The sequence below is a fragment of the Galeopterus variegatus genome, unplaced genomic scaffold (assembly GCF_000696425.1).
Source record: "Galeopterus variegatus unplaced genomic scaffold, G_variegatus-3.0.2 Scaffold14202, whole genome shotgun sequence".
In the NCBI taxonomy this organism is placed as follows: Eukaryota; Metazoa; Chordata; class Mammalia; order Dermoptera; family Cynocephalidae; genus Galeopterus; species Galeopterus variegatus.
This window is the reverse complement of record NW_007740313.1, coordinates 3114-28779: the sequence shown is the minus strand read 5'-3', so window position 1 is coordinate 28779 and position 25666 is coordinate 3114. Positions and strand designations below refer to the sequence as shown.

The 25666-nt window shown below is 44.3% G+C and overlaps 1 protein-coding gene and 1 long non-coding RNA gene across 2 annotated transcripts; one reads left to right on the top strand and one right to left on the bottom strand.

Moving 5' to 3' along the window:
* Window positions 1–4726: 4726 nt before the first annotated feature.
* Window positions 4727–17984, top strand: LOC103581897 (26S protease regulatory subunit 4). The gene is made up of 11 exons (XM_008563617.1): window positions 4727–4743; window positions 8255–8308; window positions 8918–9014; window positions 10907–11031; window positions 11256–11441; window positions 11633–11761; window positions 12674–12770; window positions 14209–14398; window positions 15344–15495; window positions 16233–16387; window positions 17660–17984. Exons 4-11 carry the CDS (start codon window positions 10972–10974, stop codon window positions 17792–17794), a joined length of 1104 nt encoding a protein of 367 aa, XP_008561839.1. The 5' UTR covers window positions 4727–4743; window positions 8255–8308; window positions 8918–9014; window positions 10907–10971; the 3' UTR covers window positions 17795–17984.
* Window positions 17985–23664: 5680 nt separating this feature from the next.
* On the bottom strand, window positions 23665–25047 carry LOC103581896. Its single transcript, XR_549702.1, has 2 exons — window positions 24938–25047; window positions 23665–24057 (listed from the first exon to the last, which is right to left on the bottom strand). It is a non-coding gene; the product is annotated as an uncharacterized LOC103581896 (long non-coding RNA).
* Between the last annotated feature and the right edge of the window lie 619 nt (window positions 25048–25666).

Sequence of the window (25666 nt, the reverse complement as noted above, 5' to 3'; positions counted from 1 at the left end):
TGGTTTTTTTTTCTTACAGGAAATAAATCTGATTTGGCCGAGTGACTTGAAAGTGAGCACTACTTGCCAATTGGACATTTTCCATAAATAAAATGCTCTAAAACTCTGCTATGCCATGATTCTGACAAAAAAATAAATTTAAAAGAGGTTATATGACCAAAAAAAAAAAAACATTAAAAATGTTGCGTTTCCAAAGGTATAATGGAATTAATGATACTAAAGTTTTTCCAGCCCTTTTTCAGGCAATCAGTTTAAACTCTGAGTGAAGGCATGACAGGTATAATGGATAATTTTTGTAAGTCCTGGTAAAGCCTTTTGGGTACATTTCCCATAAATTGAGAAAGTGAATGATCCTGATGACTGGCCAACAAATCATTTTGCACATCTGATGTTTTCTACTTCTTTGCAATCACAGTGAAGAAAAACTTTATTCAAGTCATCATTAATAATAAAATTTTGTTTTTGACGCGAACATTTTTAAAAATTGAATGACATTTTAATTGCAAAATCCTTTCCTTTCCCATTTATGTAACCATGAGCTCTCAGCCCAAACATCTATAAAAATAACAAATAAGAATAGAATTAGTGCTGAACCCTGCCTCATTCTGACAATGTCATATTCATCCACAGATTAGATAAAAAGAGGGAGAATGGGTCTGTCAGTTCACTACAAAACACATTTCCAATAAATGTTTACTTTAATTCTTAAAAACTAATTTATCACAAACTGGAACATAGTATATCATTTTGATCAGGAGTGTACTAGTAATAATTGATAATAACTCAACATCCAAAAAACATTCTAGCACATAGTGCCCTAAAGACACAGAAAATAAAATACATGATAAAATTCTGATTTATATGAAATATTTGCAGAAATAAATGAGAGGTTGATCAATAAAATATTTTCAAGCATAAAAATACATGACAGGATAAAAGTACGTGTGACAAGTGGGATAGAAATACTGACTTCAAGAAGACAAGAGAACGAAGCAAATATTTCAGTGTTAAAGAGGAGCCAGTGTACATAATTTTTAAGTATATATATATGTCAATACTTACAACTTCTGGCAAATGAATCCTTTACAGTTATTTCAACGTATGATAAAATTTAGATGCCAACTTAGAAACATGGCAGGGAATACGTAGTTTTGCAAAATGTTTTGAGGATGCAGGAAATAAGCATGTATGAAGGTCACGGCATTTATTACCATGTGGCATACAATATATATTTTACTTATTTGCTTGTTTATTGTAAAATCCGTTAGGGAAAGGATTTCTGTCTGCAGGTTCATCGCAGTATCCCCAGACCCTGGAGGAGAGCCTGGAGCATGATAAGTGCTCAGAAATTATTTGCTGAATGAATCTCAAGATGGGATAAAGAAGTGTGAACTAGGCATTGAGGGAGGGAGAGGTGGGATGTTGAAATACGGCAGAGGTAAAGTGACAAGACTGGACCGCTGAGCTGGCTGAGGATGGGTGTGAGAAAAGGAGAGGCTCTAGCTTGGGGCTCTGAATGGTGTCTTTAGCCAGAAAAAATATGTGTGAGAGCGAGCAGGTCCTGGGAGAAGGTGCTAAATTCAGTTTTAAATACCTGTAGGACATCCCTGTAGATGTATACACAAGAGAGGGGATACAAAGGTACAGAGTGGAAAATAGATACAGACACATTCTCAAACACGAGCATATGTATGAATACGTACACAACTATGTACATTTATAAACATGTATATAAACGTTCTTTTGCTTCTTTTAATCTTCCCTTTGTGCACGCCTGTGTTGGGTTAACAACTGAAGGTACAGGTCGATTTTGGTTGGGCAATTTTTATTATATTGTTAATTATGAGTGGGCATCCGAGCTGGTATAGGCTTATGCCGGGAGAACAAAGTTCTTGTTACTCATATTAACAGTATTTCTTCTATATAGGTATAGATTGATCCAGTTGGGTGCTAGGAGTTTGGCGTGGATGGTGGGCCACTTAATCAGTTTTTGTGGTTGTTGAGCTAGAATGCTTTAACTGGTGGCTGCTTTTAGGCCAACGATGGATGGTGAGTAGCTTACTCTCTATAAGGGGTTGTGTCCCGTGTCTAAAGAGCTGTACCTCTTTAGACTAGCATTTAAATTTACATTTGGAGTAGTGTGTTCTTTAGGTAAGTTTAAAGTTGAACTGAAATTCTGTGCTGGATAACCAGCTGTCACCAGGCTCGACTGGCTTTCTACCTGTACTTGCAGGTCTTCTCACTATTTTGCCCCATAGATGAATTCATCCTTATGACTGCCTGCAAGTAGCTCATCTGCTTTGGGGATGTTTGGCTGAAGTTCTCTTTGTCAAGGTTGTTTTGGTTAATCCATTACGCAAAAGGTACACGGGGGAAGCTTGGCTGTTTGGTATTGAAACTTGTTCTTTCATTTTTCCCTTACGGTACTGTCTCTGTAGTTCCTGCGGATAATTTCTATCTCCTATAATTTTAGAGGTGGTTAAATAGTTTGGTTTAAGGTTAAATTCTTTTTTCGTGTTTGGGTTGTTTGGGCTAGAGTTGGTTCGAAGTGGTCAATTGGTGTGAAATCTCCTGGGCGCAGGCCAGATGCTTTAGATTAAGCTACACTTTGGTGTGTCCAGGTACACTTTCTAGTACACTTACCTCGTTACAACTTATCTCCTCTAAGTTTGTTGGCGACTATTTTGGTAGAAATTTTATTTGTAGTGGTATTTGAGGAGGGTGACAGGTGGTGTGTGCATGCTTCATGCCCTTTTTCAATTAAGCTCTCTATTCTTAATTTACTGCTCAATCCTCCTTTGGGTTCTAGTTTTCATAGGGGTTGTCATGGGTGGGTTGTTCTGGCCGGAAAATGAAGTCCGTTTCTTCCCATCTCATAGGCTACACCTTGACCTAACATTTTTATGTAAATACTTGCATTTACTTTTTGTGCCTTGAAAGGGTTTGCTGAAGATGGCGATATACCGAGTTGGCAAAAGATGGTGAGGTATATCGGGGTTCATCGATTACAGAACAGACTCCTCTAGAGGGATGTGAAGCAACACCAAGGCCTTTGAGTTTTGGGCTGTTGCTGGTAGTGCTCTGGTGAACAGCTTTGTTTAGCTGGCTACTTGGGTTTATGGCTGAGCACAGTGGGGTGTCTAATCCCAGTTTGGGCCCCAGCTGTCCTGTGTTCAGACTGTTGTAAAGTCACTTTCGTGGTTTGCTTTGTCCTTGGCTATGGCTTTTTACAGTTTGGGCATGGTTTAACTTTATTTGTTGTTTGTACTCTTAAACACGCTTTACACCGAGCTCTATTTGTTGGATTAAGCATATGACCACGATGGCTGGCACGAAATTTACCAATCCTAGGTCAGTGTAGTTTAGTCAAACTTTCGTTCGTTGCTTAATTTTCATCTCTGCTGTGTTCCGTGGGGGTGAGGTGGAGCAAGGCGTGATGAGCTACCCGGTTGGTGCCCCTTATACCTACTCCTTTTGGTTACTTGTGAGTAACCTAGTGGGCACTTTCACTGGGGTGCAGATACTTGATGTGTGATTTCACTAACCACTAATAAAAAGGCCAGGACCAAACCTATGTGTTTATGGAGTTTTGAGGACTCATCCAGGTATTTTCAGTCCCTCGCTTTGGTAGTTTAATACATTGTTGGCAAAGTATGAAATTCCATATTGTGTTTAAATCCCTGCATGTTCTAAACGGAGGCTAGGCAAATTACAAAAAAAGAAAAAGAAATCACTTCCACATGTAAAAAAGACAAGAGCTACTCCTGGGCCCCCAGCATCTCCCACCTTCACCTTGTCCTGCCCCCCTCTCTAAGGCAGGGCGCTCCCCGACTGGGGAGTCCACATGACGAGCTTTAGATCTAAGTTCAAGACGAGGAATCTGAAGACAACATGTGACATCAACACAAATCACAGGTCATCAGAAAAAAACAGGTGCACACATCTCATTAAACAAAGAGATACTCGGCTGAGGTGAGCAGGGTAATTCCAGAGACCACTAAGACCTTAAATGTTTGCTCGAATATACACACCGACTTCGCACTTCCAGATGTCATTCCTGTCCTTGGACAGTAAGTCAAGTTCTCCCCAGCGATAATTTTTGTATAATTTAAATGTTTCGCATTTTGACAATTGTCCTAGTTCTTTAACAGCCGAGGTCAGTCTTAAATTGTTAACAAAAGCCTAATAACGGCTGTTTAAAAATTGTTTTCAAGTAAGATATCGATAAGGCTCACACCGTTCTTGTAAGCGACTCGGTTGCCCCGATCCGTCCGCACAAACCCGCGGAGCGGGTCGTCCCTGCAGGATTTGGCTCCTATCGGCTCCCGTAGCGTCCGTCAACAACTTCCGCTCGGGACGGGCAGCCGTGGTGAGGGCACTTCCGGGAGCGGCAGCTCGAGGGGCCGGGGCAAGATGGTGAGTGACTAAGGGTTTCGGCGGTAGTCAGGGTGCGAGAGGTCGGAGCGGCCCGAGTCGAGAGAGCGAGGCGGCTGCCCGAGGAGCGGGGCCCGCCCTCTGCCTCGCCGCCGGCCCAGCCACCTCGGCGGGCGGAGGTCCCCGGCGACGACGCTCAGGTCCACCGCGGGCCTTGCCCTGGGTGCCTGGGGCCAGGGTTTGGCGCGGAGGGTCCCCCGGGCGGTCCTGTGGGTGACAGAACCGGTCCTGTCGCTGGCTTTGCTCCTCCGCCGACCCGGGCGGGGAGTTTCTACGGGCGCCTCCTCGAAGAAGCGGGACGAGTGCTTTGTGAGTCGCTCGGGTGAAGGGTGCTAGGACTGCAGAAGAGGGTGGGATTCGTTCCCTGAGAAGGGGACAGCGGAGCCGTGGACGGCAGTCCGGAGTGGGGGGCACTTGAAGGAGCCTTAAGACTGACGCTTTTGTGACGGGCGGAGCTCGGAGGGGAGGGCCCGCGGTGCGTCCGTCGTGCAGACAGCTGGCACGCACTCGTGCTTGCGTGACATGGCTGCGTACCCAGCACCTGCTGGCGGGGGCAGGCTCTGTCCTCGGCACTGAGGGTGCAGGGGGTGAGCAGGACTGGCCCTGCCTTCATGGAGCTCACATTGTAGAGGAGAAGGCAGACAGTAAACAGAGAAGGGAGTACGTGACATGTGAGGGAGCGGGTAGGGCTGGGGTGGCGGGGCCGTTGTCCTCTGGCTGTCATAGAAAGGGGTAGGATGGGGAGGGCTGGTGGTTTTGATAGAGTTTCGGTGAAGGTCTCTCTGAGGAGGCGGAATTTGAGCAGAGGCCTAACGTGAGGGAGTGGCTCGTGCAGGTATCTGAGGGGAGCGTGGTCCGGGCAGGAGCAGCAGGTGCAGAGGACGTGCGGGGGGAATGTGTTCAGCCTGAACCAGCGACGGCAGGAAGGCCGGGGCCTCCGCAGTGTGGGTGAAGGCCACACCACACACAGAGGTCTTGAAGGGCCTTTGGAGTAGTAAGAATGTGCCGGGTGCTTTTCCAGCGTTTTCTCATTTGTTCCTCACAACATTCTTTGAGGTCATCATTATTATTATTCTCATTTTGCTAAAGAGGAGATGCAACACAGTAAGTGGATGTGCTAGAACACGAAGCCTGTCAGTCCTTTCTAGAGGAGTAGAGAAACCCCGCAGACCTGAGTGTGATTCCTAGTTCTGTTTCTGACAGGCTATGTGACAGTAGGCACACTTAACCTTTCTGGGCCTTGGTTTCCCTATCTGTAAGTTAGGGGTAATGATAGTGCCAATCCCATAGTGTTTATAAGAATTAAATGGGATAATACTCCAAGAATGTTTAGTACACTGCTTGGCTAAGGGCTCAGCGATTGGTATGCTTGTTATTTAAAACCGAGAAACATGTAAAATGCACCAGAGATTGAAGAAGTGTGGGATCTGCTCAGGAAAATGTCCTCCATTGGGACCAGGCTGGCAGGATCATGAAAAAGGTAGATGAACCTGGCCAGTTGTAGCCAGTTTGGCAAGGGCCAGGCATGCCAAACTAAGGAGTTTCAACATTCTGCCATAAATGCTAGGGAGCAGTTGGAGGTTTTTGAAGGGTCAGCTGTCTGTTTTAGAAGGTAAAATAGCTGGTTTGGTGAGGGGGAAACTGGACCCAGTAATCTCATTTGGTACGCTAGAGTTCAAGTAAGAGGTGATGGCCTGGACAAAAACAGGTGGGGAAATGGATATGGGAGATAGATGAGAAAGTAAAGAACTGAACAAGAATGGTTTGGACTGTTTCAGACCCAAATTTTGTAACCAGACTGACAGTTAAAATCTTGACCCTGCCCTTTTGTATTCACCAGTAATGTTATATTGGTGAGTACTTAAGTCATGTGACTGCTAAGTGGTTTACAGGGGTTATCTCATTTTCAACAACAGATAGGAGCTAGTATCATCCCCACTTTCCAGTCAAGGACACTAGCGCTCAAGGAAGTGACCTGAGTTACCCAAGGTCACATAGCCTATTTGCAATGGAGCCAGAATTCAGACTTGGATTCATCTAATTTCACAGCCCATGTTCTCAGGCTTGCTGTAGTTTCTCATCTATAAAGTGCAAATAATGAACCCTATCTTGGAGGATTGTATTGAATTAATGAGATAATAAAGGGGAAATGGCTAGTACAGAATTGGGCATATGGTAAGCACCCTCCTACACACATTAGCTACCCTAGTCATCAGCAGAGGATTGTATTGAATTAATGAGATAATAAAGGGGAAATGGCTAGTACAGAATTGGGCATATAGTAAGCACCCTCCTACACACATTAGCTACCCTAGTCATCAGCGCATTTCCTTACCAGGTATAAGTAATTGCTAAAGCTCTATAATTGGACAGCCTATTTCAGCATAACTAATTCTATTACACAGAATCTCTCTGAGCCCCTAATTACCATATTCAGAATAAAGCACAAAGTTTTGAGAATCTTGCATTTGGGGAAATACATTTGACATTAACTCCTCTAGGTAACCATGATATAGTTGTTTTGTCTTGATAATAAAAGCTGTCAGTGTATTTAGAGGTGCCTATGTGGAAGTGATTTGAGGGAGCTGAGTGGGCCTCTCTAATCAGTAAATTCAATATTACTAATTTTTCCATGGCTTGGAGCCAGGGACTGGACACCCCACCCACACCCAGGCACACCACCAGCGCCAAGGAGCATGCCAAAAACATCACCTCCTTGTGGGTGGCCCACTACAGCCACCACACTAACCAGGGCTGCTGTGAAAGTGGCTAGACATCACAACCAGCACACAGATGGTCCGCCTGCCACTGGAGTACAGTAACACAAGGAGAGTCACCAGGAGAGACCAAAGAAAAGACTAGGATGTCTCTCTCCACAAAGCCCATTCCAGAGTGACAGAAGAAGCATCTGCTCTATGATTATATTGGGGGAGCCGAACACACCTTTCAGCATTGGACAGATCATCCAGGCAACAAATCAGCAGAGTAACCATGACTCTTTCAGAGGGAGAGAAGAAATCTAGGGCTATCAGTGGTGGGAGTGGGGTATGGGGAGAGATTGGATAAGGGGCATAAAGAATAAGTATGATTTGTAACAATATACATATTACTAATAAAAGAAAAATTACTCATTCTTAAAATGTCACCGTTTCTGAGACATTGCTCTGTGTTAAGCATTGTCCTATAACTGAAGGGTCTGTTTTAAAATCTGAAATCCCACTGAGCTCATTAATACACTAAGTTCTTAACACCTGAAGGTGATTAGTCCTTTCTGGTTGAGAAGAAAGACCTGCCTGAGAGCCTTCAGGCTTTAGGGATGGGAAGTGGATAAGTTGTTGTTAAAAGGAAAATCTTCTGGATCTTGGTGTGATTGTAAGTGAGGAGTAAATGATTGATAAATGATTGTTGAGTATGTAAAATGACTTAGCTTCCATAGTGTGATTCTGTGAAATATACTTTTGGTAGCCCTAGTCTGACAGTTTTATATTAAAGAATGTCAAGCTCTATACCTTCCCATCAAGAGAGGGTGATCTTAGACTCTCAGCTTCATTAGTTATATCCACTTCTTAATAGAGCTGTTCTTGATTCTAAGATGCAGTCAATTGCCAAGTGCAACAGTAATCTATTAAACAGCTTTTCGGGGAAACGGAAGTTCTACCACACTAAATGTACACATTGACAGCAAGGTACATCTTGGGTTCAGAAATGTTAAATTGAGGGAGAAGCATTCGTGTTTTAGAATCACAGGACAGTAAGAAGGATGTTCTTTTGAGTGATCATATTCTGAATTTACATCTGTGTCTGATTTTTTTTTCCCCAGGGTCAAAGTCAGAGTGGTGGTCATGGTCCTGGAGGTGGCAAGAAAGATGACAAGGTAAATAAACCAGATATGTACTGTGGTGTGAGCAAATTACGGACATCTCTTAGGTCTCAGCGGAGAAGTTCTTCAGGGATTCCTGACTTTTAAAGAGCTAAATGATCTAGTAGTTGTTTAACTACTACTATCTAAGTAGCCTGGCCTACAAAAACAACACCTGTTTCAAGTTTTAGAAAATGTTATTGACATCAAATAGATATTTGTGAGGTAATGATTTTTAAATTTGTAAAAGCAACAACATTATGAAGTGCTAAATTGCCTGTAATTTTAGTGTTTAATACCCTAAGGTGTGAAGAATTGTCTCAAATTACTCAAACTTTTGGCATATAACTTAATTTTGACCTCTCCATATTTTATTGGAATATTTTAACTCACTTATTTATGTGTGTTATAAAAAGTTTACATTTACTTATTATAATTACATTTCCTTATTAAAATTGCAGAAATATGAAACCTAGTTTTTAAAGGACACTTTTTAATAACATCCTAAAAAATAAGGAAAATTGTACCACCTGGACATAGATGATGGTGGTACAGAAGTAAACTTGTGTTTTAACATGATTTCTATATGATTTTTTTTCCCCCCTGCTGTTCTAAAAACTCAAGGACAAGAAGAAGAAATATGAACCTCCTGTACCAACTAGAGTGGGGAAAAAGAAGAAGAAAACAAAGGGACCAGATGCTGCCAGCAAACTGCCATTGGGTAATGACATGGTTCCTCCTTGCTGTCTTTCCAGTCCCTAGGGGGAACCATCTCTGTGCATGTAGCTTAGAGTCTGAAAGGTGAGACAGGAGATGGTGGTGGTTGGAGCTCTACCTCTGTGATTGTAACCCCAACTCTTGTGTGTGACAGTCCTCTAGGTTGGCATAAAAGTTATACTTTGTTTTAAAATACAGTATAATATGTGGCTCACGTTTTAAAATCCCATTAATTTTCTTTAAATAGTCAGGTCCTCTAGTGTATTAAAAGTATAGTTTTAGATTACAAAGCCCAGGTTGAATTTGAATAACTCAGAAACATGCCTGTTTCATGAAATGAAATGCCACTATATTGAAATTCAGATCATGCAATACCTGAACTTAAAATTTTTCAATGACTTCCTGCTGAACGTAGACTAGAACTCAAACCAGGTGACCTGAGAAGCCCACCTCTTCATCCTTAGCCCTGCCACTCCCCCTTGCTCATCAGTCACACTGTCTGCCTCGTGTTCTTTAACTTTTCTGCATATCAGGACCTTTGCCTGTGCTCTTTCCTCCACTTAAAATGTTCTTGCCCCAGTCCTTCCCATGGCTGCCTGCTACTCATCCCTGTACTTCAGCTCAAATATCTCCCCCACCCCCATCTAAAAATGTCCCTCCCTGCTGAGAAGAAAAAACTAAGAAGAAATAAACTAATTTTTAAAATATTACTCAAGGGATGGCTGACTAGTTCAGTTGGTTAGAGCATGGTTTTGTAACACCAAGGTCAAGGGTTCGCATCCCTGTACCAGCCAGCCACCCCCCAAAAAATATATACATATATGTATATATTTATACAATTATGTATATATTTATACAATATTATATTTATATAATTATGTGTATAACATATACACATATATATGTATATATTTGTACATATATATATATAGCTCAGTTAAGAACAAAGGAAGTCAGATAGTAAAACCAGCCATAATCTACTTTAATGAATCAGTATGGTATTGGTACAGAGACAGTTAGGTAACAAGAACAGAGTAGGAAATCCAAAAACAAGTCAGGGTACATGGATATTTAATTGTTAAAGGTAACTGCTAAAGGTAACAGTTATGTGGGGAATAGAATGGGTTATTTAATATAAATGGCTGGCATTTTTTATTTTCTGTCCAGAGAAAATAAAATTAGATTCTGTGCCTTTTGCCAGGTAAATTACAGGTATACTTATCATGAAAATAAATAAATAAATGAATGAAAATTTAGGAATATATTTAACCCTAGGGGAGAAGAGGCTTTTTGAAGTAAGTTGGGAAACCCAGAAACCATAAAAGAAAAGATTGACAGATTTGTCTATGCAAACAGTAAAATTCCTTTGTGGCATGAGACTTTAAAACAAAGCCAAAAGAAACAGTAAAGTTTGGAAAAAATATTTGCCATGTATGTGACAAAGACAGTTAATATCCCTGATATTTTAAAATTCTAGATGAGAATGTGTACAGTTAGCATACAACGTGTATACTGACTGAGCAGCGTATATAACTTTGTTTTAGTACCTTGGGGGGAAAAAAACTAAACCAAGCTATCTTTTGGGTCAATGGCTTTTTTCTTCTTTGCATGTAAAGACTGCTCAGTCAGTATATGTCATTTTATGCTAGCTATTTGGTCGTAAACTTCATCTTCATTTTCAGATGCTTGCTTATAACTACCAAAACTCCATTCCATTTAGGCACCGCTTGATTTAGGAGTTACCAAGCTTTGAATTTCAGAGTGTATCTAACTAAGATGAGCTTGTTTTAAAATCTTAATATTTTTTCCTTAATAGCAAACTTCAAGCTCCAAGTATAATAAAATTATTTTTCAATTACACATAGTGAATGGATTAAAAATGGTGGTCAGGACTGGTGACACCTCACACTCAGTGCCGGTTAAAATTATTGAAGTTAGAGAGAATTAAAGACTATCTTCTCATGGAGGAAGAATTCATTAGAAATCAGGAACAAATGAAACCATTAGAAGAAAAGCAAGAGGTAAGTTGAGAAGTTACTGTAATGTTTTTTGGGTTTTTTTTTTTTTTTTAAACAAATTGAATTCTATTTAGAACTTAAAACTAAAAATAAATAAGTGAGACTCAAGTAGTTCAACCTGTCCAGGCTTAGAAGCATTAGCTACCTTTTGTAAATCTAGTGAACTGTCAGAATCATATACTTTTTAGGTCTCATCTGCTTTTCTTTCTTGGAATATTCTCATATAGGAGGAAAGATCAAAGGTGGATGATCTGAGGGGGACCCCAATGTCAGTAGGAACCTTGGAAGAGATCATTGATGACAATCATGCTATTGTGTCTACATCTGTGGGCTCAGAACACTATGTCAGCATTCTTTCATTTGTAGACAAGGATCTGTTGGAACCAGGCTGCTCAGTCCTGCTCAACCACAAAGTGAGTTGATAGCATCTCAGAAAGTCCATGCGAGTGCTTTCTCCTTTGTTTTAGATTATCCCTGGTCCCGTGTGAGTGGATCGCCAGAGCATGCCTAAGAGGGAGAAAGATGCTGTGATTAGCATTGCTTTGTCACACACAGATCACGTGAAACTCACGTTCCTGTGTTAAAGCTTCACATTCCCTGTTAGGTGCATGCGGTGATTGGGGTGCTGATGGATGACACGGATCCCCTGGTCACAGTGATGAAGGTGGAAAAGGCCCCCCAGGAGACTTATGCTGATATTGGGGGGTTGGACAACCAAATCCAGGAAATTAAGGTATGACTGGGAACCAGCTCTGGGTTCTTAGACTTTTGGTTTCTTACTGCTGTCCCATTTAGGGTACTTTGGAGTTGTTTTGCATATTTGTTTTTCTCTACTGATCAGACCAGTAACTGATTCACAGCTTGCCAATTGTGGTTTTTTTGTTTTTGTTAATACTGAGTTAGATAATAGACATAACAGTAAATTGAATGATATTTCCTGCTGCAGTGTAATAGTTTTTACATATAATGTTTAATGAATTGTCTGTGTGAGTACATAATGTTTCCAATTGTTTTGGCTTCAGCTGTGGATATGAGGAAATATCCAGTGTGGTATGTGGGTAACATATGAACCTGCACACACACAGTGGTGGGGTCTAGAACATAATCCCAGCTCTGCAGTGGTCCTGAGGGTTGCGGGAGGGGGGAGGAGGTGGTCATTCAGGATGGCTGTGGGCCAGCTGTCTGCATATTCTTTCATCTATAGGAAAGTCATTCAGAGTTTTCACAGATCTCCACTGGTGACTTCATAGATGGTTGAAAAATAACCGTAATGTCCCTAGGTGGGAAGAGCAATCAGGAAATCTTTCCACGTCCTGTCTGTAGTGTGATTGAAAAGGGTGAACTTTAGCTTTCTTAAGTCTCTTTAGCTCAGGAAGAGCTTAAATGTTGCTCAAGGCTGACTTCTACTAGAAAGTAAAAGGGAACTTGGGTGTGGTTAGGAAGATGGGATGGGTGCTGGAAGCCCAGGTAGGACAGGTGTCTTCTTCAGTATGTCCTTGCTGATGGAATTCAAGGACATTGTCTTTAAGAAGTGGGATTTTCACTCATTTTTGTCAAAAGCAGGATCTCCTCATGATGCCAATTAGTTATGCTAATAATTTCAGTAAGAAAGCCTTTCATTTTACTGAGTGTTTGTTTACTCTAGGAATCTGTGGAGCTTCCTCTCACTCATCCTGAATATTATGAAGAGATGGGTATAAAGCCCCCCAAGGGGGTCATTCTGTATGGTCCACCTGGCACAGGTATGCTCTGTGTTTAACATTTTGCTGGCAAAGTGTTACTTAACTGTTGAGTGAGGCCACCATGATTCCTTAGTTTAAAGTGAGCATTCAACCTTGACTGTACATTGGAATCATTTTGGAAGGTATAAAAAATACTGATGCCTGGTTCCAGCCCCAAAGATTCACATTGGAGGGTGGCCAAGCCTCAACGCTGTGGTGGTGAACTACTGCTGTAAAAGCTATTCTGTGGTGTTCAGATCAGGTTCGTTTTCCTGGCCCACTGGTATTGAATAAATAAATGTTGGATGAATAAATGAATGAAGATAAAAGTACATGTGTATATATATAGTTCATTATGCCATAAGTTGACCTAAGGAAGTTGTAGGGTCCAGGACTTAGCAGTTCGTTGCTGTGCAAATTCTAAAGAAAGAGCAGTCATTTGCTTGAAAGAGTTGAAAATGTGTTCCCGCAAATATCTGTTCTGAGGGTTGCCCATGCTGGAGGGACTGGGCAACACCTGTACCCAGAGGCCTGGAGCTAGAAGAGCAGCTCCTCATCTTACAGCTCAGGAAATTGTGCCTCTGTGTCCTGAGGCAGCTACCCAACCTTTGCCCATGTCCTCACTCACCATCAGTGGGGCCAAGGTCTTCTAGCTCTAAAGTTCTCAGATTGGGTGCAGACTCTTGGTTTTGACCCAAAAGAGAAATATCAGGAAATAGAGTAGTATTGGAAATGTTGTTTGAGCTCGCTCTTGAGATTGGTGAGGAACTTCTTCAGAAGGGTGGGCCGCAGATTGAGAATTCTCCCGAGCTTGCTGCAGCTCACTATGTGGGCTTCACCAGGAGCCGGTCCTGTCTCAGTTGTCTGAGGCAGCAGCAAGCCCATCCAGCAGCTATTCTTGTGCTGGCACCGGGCTCTCGGGAACACTTACTATGCCTCCTTTGGGTCAAACCTAGGATTCCCAGACCTTTTTATTCATCAGTGATAGTTTCGTAGGAGTTTAGTTTGGTTCTCTAATCCTGAGTTGGATAGGTCAGGTTAATACTATATGCACCTTTGAAGGTGCCCAAGAAAGGCTGACCCAGAGAAAAAATGAGACTTATTTCATTGCTGGTACAGAGTAAGTCTTCCTGCAGGTAATTATAGTTTATAATTCTTCAGTGGAAACTTTGGGTCAAGGTTTGAAAATAACCAAGTAAAAAGTATTTTTTGACATTATCATGATGAATTTAAGAAAATAATCAAAACATGTTAGTAGATTTTTCTGAATTTCCTTTTACCTACTTAGAACAGATTGTCAAGACACCTGAATGGTGGCATGCCTTTGCATCACTGGGGCCTGCACATGCTTGGTGTCTGTTTAAGGTGATAACAATAGAGTTTTTAAGTTAAAACAGCACTTGAGTGTTTTTTCCTTTTTTTTTTTTTTAATCTAAAATGTATGGTCCATCTGGCACAGGTAAAACCTTGTTAGCCAAAGCAGTAGCAAACCAAACCTCAGCCACGTTCTTGAGAGTTGTTGGCTCTGAACTTATTCAGAAGTACCTAGGTGATGGGCCCAAACTTGTACGGGAATTGTTTCGAGTTGCTGAAGAACATGCACCATCCATCGTGTTTATTGATGAAATTGATGCTATTGGGACAAAAAGGTAGACTTCCTCTTACGTATTTTGCATTGTTTAGAGGCAAAACCTCAGCTCCTCTCAGAGTGAACAACCGTTGTGCGAAGTGGCCACAGTTCTTGCTGTACACAACCCTCTGTGGATGCTTTAGGCTCTGCTCTCCCCAGGGCTGGTGACAACTACCCAGGAGCTATGAGTGTCTGGAGATTGGTCAGTTGTGAATAACCCTGTCTTGAGCACTTGCCCTGAGCCAGAACCATCTGGACTATAGTGACATAGCTAGGAACATGACAGTCTCTGCCCTCAAGGAGCTCACTGTCAAATTGGGGGATCAGACACCAAACATGGAGACAGAATAAATGATAGTTTCAGGCATAGAAACTGCTACAAAGAAATGTCATCTGTAACTTGGCTGATGGGGGGTGTCTTTGTTTGTGCTGCTGTAACAAAATACCAGAGACTGGGTAATTTATAAAAAACAGAAATTTATTTTCTTATTGTTCTGGAATCTAGGATGTCCAAGGTCAAGGCACTAACATTGGTGTCTGAGGGCTGCTCTCTGCTTCCGAGATATTGTCTTGTGGCTGCGTCCTCCAGAAGTGCAAAAAAGGGTGAATGCTGTGTCCTCACATGGCAGAAGAGTGGAAGAGCAAAAAGGGTCTAAGCTAGATCCCTCCAGCTCTTTTACAAGGCACTACTCCATTCACGATGGTGGGGCCCTCGTGACTTAATCACTTTCCAGAAGGCCCCACTTTTTAATCCCACCACAATGGGGATTAAGTTTCAAGACATAAATTTTGGGGGACACATTCAGACTAAAGTAGGGGTGCTGATTTTCTTCCTCGAATAATTGAAGGAGTGACATTTAGTTTGAGAAAAGAACATTGAGGTGTTTTGTCTTGATGAGGTATTTGCTGTAATTCCCCTTTAGCAGGAGAATAGGTTCTTCATTCCTTCTCTTCTTTTCCAAAGATATGACTCAAATTCTGGTGGTGAGAGAGAAATTCAGCGAACAATGTTGGAACTGTTAAACCAGTTGGATGGCTTTGATTCAAGGGGAGACGTGAAAGTTATCATGGCCACAAACAGAATAGAAACTTTGGATCCAGCACTTATAAGACCAGGTTAAATTTGCTTTTGTTTCATCATGTAGTAGTAATATGTTTATGTATATATATATTTGTGTTTTAAGTGTGCTTTGGGGGGATTATAAAATGATATATATAAACGCAAATACTGTAATGCCTTTAAAGTACTTTACCCAAAATATTTTCCCTTGCAATTATAGTTAAGTAAGAGCATGCAGCTTGGGCCTTTGAATTCCAGTCTTATGTCTTGACCTTTTCTTTCCCATAATATTCCTTTTAGCCTCAAAAGCTTGCTTCTTTTTCCTGAAGAAGTAATTCTTGTGATAGCTAGGGTTTATTCTCTACATTCAGGTAGCACTAGAAAAAGCACTAAGTTCTTTGCTATCTTTTGTAATGTTTTTAATCAAACAGGTCTGTCCTCTTTCACTAAATATGTTACTGAAGAATGCTCCTTTCAGAGTGCGGTGCTTGGGAGTGCGGCGGCGCTCCTGCCAAGGGTTCGCATCCCATACAGAGACGGGTCTGCTCACTGGTTGAGCGCGGTGCGGGCACAACACCGAGGGTTGCGATCCCGTTGCTGGTCGCGGTACGGGTGCGACACTGAGGGTTGCGATCCTGTTACCGGTCACGAAAAAAAGACAAAAAAGGGAAAAAAAAAAAAAGAATGCTCCTTTCATTTATATCTGAAGGTCCTAAAGCAGAGAGGATTTCTTTTAAATGAGCAGAGCCTGGGTCTGGATGGGGGTCTGACTGAAAACTGTTTATACCTGCAGGCCGCATTGACAGGAAGATCGAGTTCCCCCTGCCCGATGAAAAGACTAAGAAGCGCATCTTTCAGATTCACACCAGCAGGATGACATTGGCCGATGACGTGACCCTGGATGACTTGATCATGGCTAAAGATGACCTCTCAGGTGCCGACATCAAGGTGAGAACCTAGGCCAGGTCGGCCCATCAATCAGGAAAGTCAGCACATGCTCTTGGAGGGATGATTAGGCTGGATGTGTGGATGTCTGGGTTTTAACGTTGTAATCATGTTGGTTTACTGTTACATCCAAATGGTAGATTCATTTTATGAAGTAAATGATCCTAAATCCCTTGTAGCCACAAGAATGAGTTACTGGCACTAAGCTTGCCTCATCTGCTAGGTAGACATCACCACTCAGTCCTAGGTCAGGGGGAGACTGTCTGCTGGGAAAACTCCCCTGAGAGCTGCAATGCTGCAGAGCAGGGGGCCAGCACCCTCTGTATTCATATTCCCAATTTGCATTCTCATAGGTTGTACCAGATTGTACCTCTTGGTTTTATCAAAAATGTACATGAGTTAGGATATTTCTTCCCAGCTGACCAGAATTTCAAGGCCTGGCAGCATTGAATGTGAATCCCTGCCACCTGCTTACCCTGAGAAGATCTGGATTTTCATCAGGCATAAGTGTCATAGTTAGGCAGGGATGGCACATGTAGTGCCTCTCCAGGTTACCACCTGCACGAAGCCTACCTTCAGGAAAAGTTGCAAAACAGTACAATGAATGCCCTTAAACCCATCACCTAGATTTACCAATTGTTAACATTTTACCATTTGCGTTCTCTCTCTCTCTACTTCTCTGCCAAACCATCTGAAGTAATCTGATGGCCGTAGCAACATAGAAACTGCAGTGCCAGGATTGTGTTTTTAACACATCATGTTGCCTGGGTTCTTGTTTTACTTTAGAAAGTAATTATGAGAAAATAAATATATTAGAATAAAAACTATACTTCAGCTTACAGTATCTAACCAGAATACATTCTTATAACTAGGTAAATGATGGACATTATACTCTCAATTGGCTCTACATTTCAGGGCATAATATTATCTATTTCCTAGCAGTTTTCTTCCCTTTAACAAAAGGAGCTAGAAGAATTTACTGACCTGCCAAGCCACACAGCTCATTAGAACCTGAGCCAAACCTAGAACTCACAGCCTTGATTCCTCTGGTCAGTCTTCTTTCTTAGTTGTAGTTACTCCCAGTTTAAGCTACCTCAGATCCTTTCAGAAAATAATTAGAATGCTTAATACATTTTAAAAATCTAATATATTCCCAAATAAGCAATTCTTGTTTTAGTCTGAGTGTCTTATACCTATTTCAAGATAGTACTCTGAATTGCTTGTTAGAATAAATATAAGTATTCCACTTGCTGAACATACTGTGCTTTCTTATAGGCAATTTGTACAGAAGCTGGTCTGATGGCCTTGAGAGAACGTAGAATGAAAGTAACTAATGAAGACTTCAAAAAATCTAAGGAAAATGTTCTTTATAAAAAACAAGAAGGCACCCCTGAGGGGCTGTATCTCTAGTGAACCACAGTTGCGTTCAGAAAAATGGCTGAGAGTTTTCCCAACCCCCGAGAGGTGGGGGAAGTTGCCCAGAGGAATCCATGTTCCAGTTGATTTTTATTAGCTAAACATCCTGTATATCTTTCAGAGTATGATGTGGTCACTCTGCAGCATTCTGCCTCTCAATAAAGCGTGCTTTTTCACAGACCAATTCATTCGTGTTTCTGGAGTCTCCACACCTATTGCTCAGCAGCACCAAGTGGGTGGATTCAGCTTTAGGGAAGCTTCTGGGCAGGAAACCTCAGGCTGGCAGTCACAGGAGTGCTGACTCCATACCTGTGGTCACCCCCATATGCCCCCAAAGCTGATGGCACACAGTAATTGGGGCAGAAAGGATCATAGCCACATGGCCAGCTATCATAGACCATTTTTTGTTGCTATTACGGAATCCCACAGACTGGGTGATCATAATGAACAGAAATTTACTTGGCTCATGTTCTGGAGGCTGGGAAGTCCAAGAGTATGGCAGCAGCCTCTGGTGAGGGCCTTTGTGCTGCATCATCCCCTGGCTGAACGCAGAAGGGGAAGAGAGGGCTGAACTCACTTTTACAACAACCTACTCTTGACATGATGAACCTGCTCCCATAGTAACAATCCATTCATGAGGGTGGAGCCTAATGGCCTAATCACTTCTTAATGGCCCCACCTCTGACAGATTGCAGTTAAATTTCAACATAAGTTTTGGAGGGGACATTGAAATCATAGTGCCAATAATCTTTGTTTAAATAAAGGCTGAGTTAATGTGGTTTTTGCTTCCAAATAAAAGGAAATACAGCTTTTCCCTTTGTAAAGTTCTGTGGACCATGGAGGTTCTCAGTAGTCTAGGGGTAGGAAATAAGTATTGGTGTTCCCAGGAGACTGAGGGTTCCTAAAAGAAATCTTGAAAGGTCAGGACTGAAGAATCTCATACCTGCCCTGCCTCCCCTTGTTCTTGGGTTCAGAAATCTCATCCCCTTCTAGAGTGTTCAAAAACATGTCAGCTTCCCCTGCCCTTCCCTTTCTCCATCTATTTCCTTCACGTCTCCCTTTCTGAACAAATAAGTCCTAAAGCCATTAGGTGGGACAGATCAAGGTGAAGTTCCACTTGGCAGGGTGGCCTGGCATGTGTTGTTGAAGCCACGTTGGGTGAGGAGGGTGTATTAGTTTTCTGTTACCACCATAACAAGTTGCCACAGATTTAACTTAAAACACCACAAATTTATCTCAGTTCTATAGGTCAGAAGTCCAACACTGGTCTCACCAGGCTAGAATCGTGGTGTTGGCAGGCCTATGTTCCTTTCTGGAGGCTCTAGGGGCATTTACCTTGCTCGTGGGGGTCGTTGGCAGAATTAAGTTTCCTTGCAGTTGTAGGACTGAGGTAGGTGTTTCCTTGCCGGCTGGCAGCTGAGGGCCTTTCGCAGTTTGTACAGGCCACCCTTTTTCCTTGGCTCATGGCCTCCCCCATCCTCAAAGCCAGCAACAGCAGGTCAGGTCCCTCTTAAGTTCTGAATCTCTCCTGCTTTTTCTTCCATCTTTACATTTCTCTGACTCTTCTGCCATCTTATTCCACTTTCAAGGACCCTTGTGATTACATTGGATCCACCCAGATAATCCAAGATAACCTCCCTGTTTTAAGGTCTGCAATCTTAATTTCCATCTGCAAAGTTTCTTTTGCCATGTAACATAGTCACAGGTTCCAGGGCTTAGGGTGTGGACATCTTTGGGGGGGCCATTCTGCCTGCCACAGAGGACATTCTGTACACGTGGGTGGCCCGGTGCAAGATGAGGACAATGACTTACTTGTGGGGAAGTGGAGTGTCAGCCCTAGCAGGGTGAAAGGGTGTCCATGTGGAGGAGCAGGGGGAGGATGGCATCCATGTGGGGTGTTGGAGCCCACATAAGAGTGACAAGAGTGAACATGCAGGGGAAGGGGGTGCCCAACATGGGCGTCAGCTTGGGCGGACTGATGTGGAGTCCTGGAGCCAAGCAGCTGAGGAAGGCATCCGAGTGGGACTGGATGGTGGCAGAGGAGGGAGGGTGGTTACATTCGGGGTGGATTAGTCCATTTCTGTTGCTTATAACAGAATACCTGGAACTAGGTAATTTATAAAGAAATGAAATTTATTTCTTACCTTTGGGCAGCTGGTAAATCCGAAGTCCAAGGAACACATCTAGTGAGGGCCTTCTGCATGGGAACCCCACAGGGTCCCGTGGCAACACGGTATCACATGGCTACAGAGTGGCTTGAGCAAGACAGCTAACCTGCTTGCTCACTCTCTTTATAAAGCCATCAGACTCACGCCCATGATAACTCATTACATGAATAGATTAATCCATTCATGAGAGCACAGTCCTCTGATCCAATCACCTCTCAAATCCCCACCTTTCGTCTACCATAGTTGGATTTCCCACCCTCCACTATCACAGTGGGGGTCAAGTTTCCAACACATGAACTTTTGGGGGACATATTTAATCCATAGCATGGAGGCAGTCAGGTAAGTAAACATCGTAAGGATGGCAGAAGCCAGGTTTCAACTACCTGAGAAGGGGATTACAGACACGAAGGAAGAAAATGAGGATGAACTCTGCCCACCGAAAACACCTGGGAACGGTGACACCCCAAGTTCATCGAGCACACCTAGACCCAGATCTTTGCTTCTAAATGTCATTCTGTACTTAAAGGCACCAGGACTGATTCCAGAGCTAGGCAGGGAAAGTCCAAGATGAACCTGATGTAAACCAGAAAGCAAGGGAATGCTCAAAGAATGATAGGGACATGTCAAAAGGACATAGATGCCTGCTTGAGGGGCTTCCACTGGCCAAGTCTGGGACAATTTGAGCATCAAAATAATTAACAATATTAGTCGAATAGAGTCCTTTAAACAAAGTAGAAAGCTATGGGCTCATACTAACGTATATTAATGGATGTAAGGTTTGATGAGGAATGGGGTATTTAGAGTTTCCCCACAAAATACTTATCAATTTGAAAGGAAAAGAGCAACTTCATATTGGAGAAGCCCAGCAGACACTATCTTAACGAAGTGATCAAAATAGACATTGTCAGTAATGGGCACCTTGAAAGTATGCGTCACCCAGGAGGTGTCACAAGATACTCCGGGCAAAGATGCTTAGCCTGAACCCTGGGCACACACAAACTGAGGTACATCCTACAAATTCAGGACAATTCAAAAATTGCCAAACATGAAAGTCAAGTTAAAGCTTCCAGACAGAACAAAGAGACATGACAACCAAGTGCACCTCATGGTCCTAAACTGGGTCCTGTTCCTAGAGCGGGCATTATCAGAACCATCAGTGACGCTTTGGACAGGCCCTGAAGATGAGATGCAGTACCGCATCCACACTCATTTCCTGTGTCACGTCTGTATCATGCTTGTGTAGGAGACTGTCAGCAACTCTCAAGTGGTTCAGGGAAACTAGTTCTTTGTAATGTAATGGGAACTTTTCTGTAAGTTTGAGATTTAAAAAAAAAACAGCCCATCAGTATTTCCTTTTCCTCCTTGGTAATATCTGAGCCCTTACCTCTATCCATAGGGATAGTCTCCCTTGTGTCAATTCTACAAAAGCAGCGAAGACAAATGCCAGTGCTGGGGGGAGCAGGGGGTGAGAGGGGCTGCAGCAGGGTAACAGGCTGACCACACCCACGCCCCATCCCAGCTCTCTCCCCAGTTTGCTTGTTGAATAATGCTGAAATCACTGTTTCTACAGATGATCACCAAGGCCTACAGTGCCAGGCGCTGGAGATAAAAGGATGAAGGGCCTGGGAAACAATAGGGTTCTCAAAGGGCAACTTCTTCCAGCTTCTTGTACCTGGTGAGCAGGGCAGGGACAGCCGTGTGCCTGTGGAGGAACCACTGCTTCTTAGAAGCCCTTCCTCAGTGAACCACTCACGGCGAACTCTCTCATCACTCCCTCTGCAACAGGCACACGGTCTTTCCCAGGGATCACCATGTCTTCACTTCTCTAACGCAAAATAGTGAATGAATGCATGTGTCTTATAAGTGACAGCCACCAGAGCTACTGCCTCTTCTTACCTGGGACCCAGCACAGAAGCCACCCGGCAGCTCTTCCCACAGGCCCAGTGATCTTTGTGCCAGATCCATTGGCACTGCTTCATTCCGGAGAAAAAACATTGTCCCAAACCAAGATGGGGCCGACCCGTATGGGCTGTTGTGACGGCAGCTCCTCCTGGGAAATAGCTTCCTGATGAAACGCAAGAGCATGTGTCTCACTGACATGAATGAGCTAGAAAACCCCTTCTCAGTCCACCAGGTTGACTTGGAAGGACCCTAATCATCTTTCCAGACTTGCATGTTTAACAAACAGGGTTTAAAAAAAAAAAAAACATAAAAATAATCATCTCGCCATCCTTTTTCCTATAAAACATGTACCCATAGGGAATCTTTCATTTTTTTTAAACCTCTTCGCACGCAGCACATAATGCACTAATGATCAGTTTCAGAAGTGGTTTTATCATCTCTCAGGTGGTTCGCTGCCCGTTTGTACAATCCATTCCACGTTCCCAAGGGACAGGCTGCCATTGCAGTTTGAGGGGACCAGTTAATCCCAGGCCACTCTGCTAAATTCTGAACCAAATGAGAATATACACAGGCATTGGATGCGGACTGAGACAGCAGCTGCTATCACGGGAAACACAGCTTGGTCCTAGGCTTCCTACTTCATGTCCCCAATGGGGTCTACAAGGTGGGGGTGGCAAAGCTCTGCCTTTGCGGGCGGCCAGGAATTTGGCTTTTTCCAGCTTCAAGCCCCAGTAAGATATTGAGGGTGAGTCCCCTTCAGGGTTGAGCTCTCACCGTCCTGAAGTTCTGCCTACTTCTGTGGAAAGGCATCAAAGGGAGCGTCCAGCCCGGCTCCATCGCTAAGGAACACCTGGGTGGGCTTCTGCCCACAGCCGCCTGCAGCTCAGGATCTAGGGAGAGGCGGGTGAGGGTGGTCACCAGGTCAGGCTGGCAAGGGTGGTCACCAGGTCAGGCTGGCCAAGTGCCTTTGGTGTTCTGAGATATCACCCTAGAAAGTGCTCTAGCTACATGGTCCTGCCCTTTTTCCAACCCATGTCTACCACTTTCTAGCCAAAATTACCTTCTACAGCACTGGAGCTCGGGGAAGGTAAGAAAGCAGTTCCTCTCAGCCAGATGTTAATAGGGAAAAAGACAGCAAGACACCAAAACATCCCTGCAGAAGCAGAAACAGTCTGAAGGTGCAAGCGTACATTTCTCTCTGTTCATAGCCCTCCTCAGAAATCAAAACCAGAGCGTGGCCAGTCTTGGCAGTGCTGGTGCTCAGGAAAGAGGGAGCACCTCCATGCAGCCTGCAAGTGGGTCGAGTTGGCCCCAGTCCCCACTCTTCTCTGAGATGTCTCTGAGATGGCAGTCGTCACCTAGCAGAGGGATGCTCATGCCCTGGGCAGTGCCTTCCACACTGTACCACGCCCAATATCACCTGGGCTAGGTCAGAGAGCGGATTCAGACTCAGCTGGGCTGGGGCAGGCTGAGGGTCTCGCTCCTCACAAGCTGCCAGGGGATGCTGCTGATCTATGGGCATAGGGGATGGTGAGAAACTTCCTATGCACTGACACGGGCCAGGACAAGGGCGAAAGGCCTCTTGGCTGGGTTGGTCTGGAGATACAGGCGAAGTCTGCTCTCCTACTAATCAGCCCAGGGAGGAGCTCCTGACGTTGAGTAGCCAGACCTGTACGTCCAAACTCTCTCAGAGGGGGCTGGGCCGGACCCCAAGGCTGCCACCCAAGGGACACAATCGCCGTGGTGGGGCTGGTGCTGGATGGGCAAAGGGCAGAATGAACAAGAATTCGCACACACCGTAACCATACGCGGTTTAATTACCATTCGGCATGATTCTTCATACACACGTACACATATTCACATATATAATATGTAAATCAATAGCTTTTGTGTCATTTACACATCCAAAAAATGTGTCTGATGTGAGAGACTGACAACCCAGACACAAATTACCAAGAAGGAACAGTTCAGAAGCAGGTCTCTCAATACACGCCTTCGCTTGGACCCCTCCCGGCTATGACAGGGCAGGCGCTTTGGCTGCGAACCCCTCCCTCCCGGGCTCTAGTCCTCAAGCAGCAGCTCCAGCTCCTCCAGCGGCAGGCGCACCCGGAGCTCCTTCTCGGTCATCAGATCCACGACCTCCTGCATCTCATCAGGGAAGTACTCCACAGCGTCCATGTACAACACCTGGAGGCAGGGAGAGAGCCCCTCCCTGGTCAGCCCGCCACTTCCTGTCAGCGGGGAAGAGCTCAGGTGCCCAGCAAGCCTGCCCCCCCCCGCCCCGTCCCCTCCACAGCCCGCAGCCCCTTTGCTCGGCTTTCCTAACTCAGAAGCACCTCAGCTTGCTCAGGGAGGCCACCGAGCTCACAAAAGCCGAGTGAAAGTGAGGGAACTCCAGTGAGCTACTACTTTCAAACATGGGGGCAGAAGCTGTTGGCAGACACTGCAGTCACCATCAACTTGATTTCTGAATGTCTCCTGACCTGGGCTCTGCAGACAGAGTTAGTACAGGGATCCCAACTCTCTCAGCATCTGGACTGAACTCTGAGCAAATGCTGGGAAGCCAGCTACCTACAGCCACAATCCCAGGCCACGCCAGCTCCAGCGCAGGGAAAGGAAAAGCATGTCCATAGTGCTCTGACTGCACAGGGGACAGTTCTACTAGGAAAAGGACCTGCATGTGCCTTGGGGCAGGGCACTGGCATCCACAGTGCTGAGCATCCCCGATGACACAGGGGCGGGCCAGGCAAACACTGGCTAGACTGAGGCCTGTTGGGAAGGTCCCCGGGAATCCGAAGATGCCACAGTCTTTAAAACATACCTTTGGGCCGGCCCGGTGGTGCACTGCTACAGTGCGCCACTTGGGAGCGCGGCAGCGCTCCCGCCGAGGGTTCAGATCCCACATACAGACCGGTTCCCGCTCACTGGCTGAGCGAGGCATGGGGGCAACACTGAGGGTTGCGATCCCGTTCCCGGTCCCGGTCCGGTACGGGTGCGACACTGAGGGTTGCGATCCGTTGCCGGACACGAAAAAAGACAAAAAAAAAGGGGAAAAAAAAAAACATACCTTTGCCCAAGGACAATTCTGGAGAGCTTTGTAGAACACTCCTTTGCTTCTTTCTTTATTTCCTAAGGAAACCTGATGTAAGGGAAAAAACCACAAAAATGATTAATTGAATCGGAGAGGCAAAATCTATAAAACACCCCGTTACTGATCTGCACGGGGCTCCTCGCAGCAGTGGGTCAGCCTGCAGGGATGGCCATGCACCATCACAGTGACCGCTGGGCCTCTGAACGTACACCCAAGGAGCCAGTGTGAGCCATCTGTCATTCTCACGCCAACATACTTCAATGTCCTCTCCTAAAAAACTGACTACACTTAAGCCTTTTTCTCCTTTTTGAAGGAACACAGAAAGCCTGCATCTTCTCTGTACCTTCTCAATGACTGTACCTTCTCAACCATGGCCGCTAGCCCTGGAGCCCCACACCTCCAGCACACAGTCGGCCAGCCGCAAGCCAGAGCCGCCCTCCGCACTTCCTTTGTCAGTCGGCCTCTGGAAGATGCCTTGGCTGCGTCAGCTATGGAAGGGCCTGGCACCAGGGGAAAGCATGGTAGTGACCATGTGCACTTTCTCTGTCCAGGATTTCCTATTCTAAGACATGGCCTCTGATGAGAGGAGAGCCTAGGGTGACAGAAAACTTCCTGGGCACTACCTGACTCTCTCGGTCTTCCTTACTTCCTCATCGTCTCAATTTCATCTTGACAACAGAGATTCCTTGAAAATTCCTAAGTCAG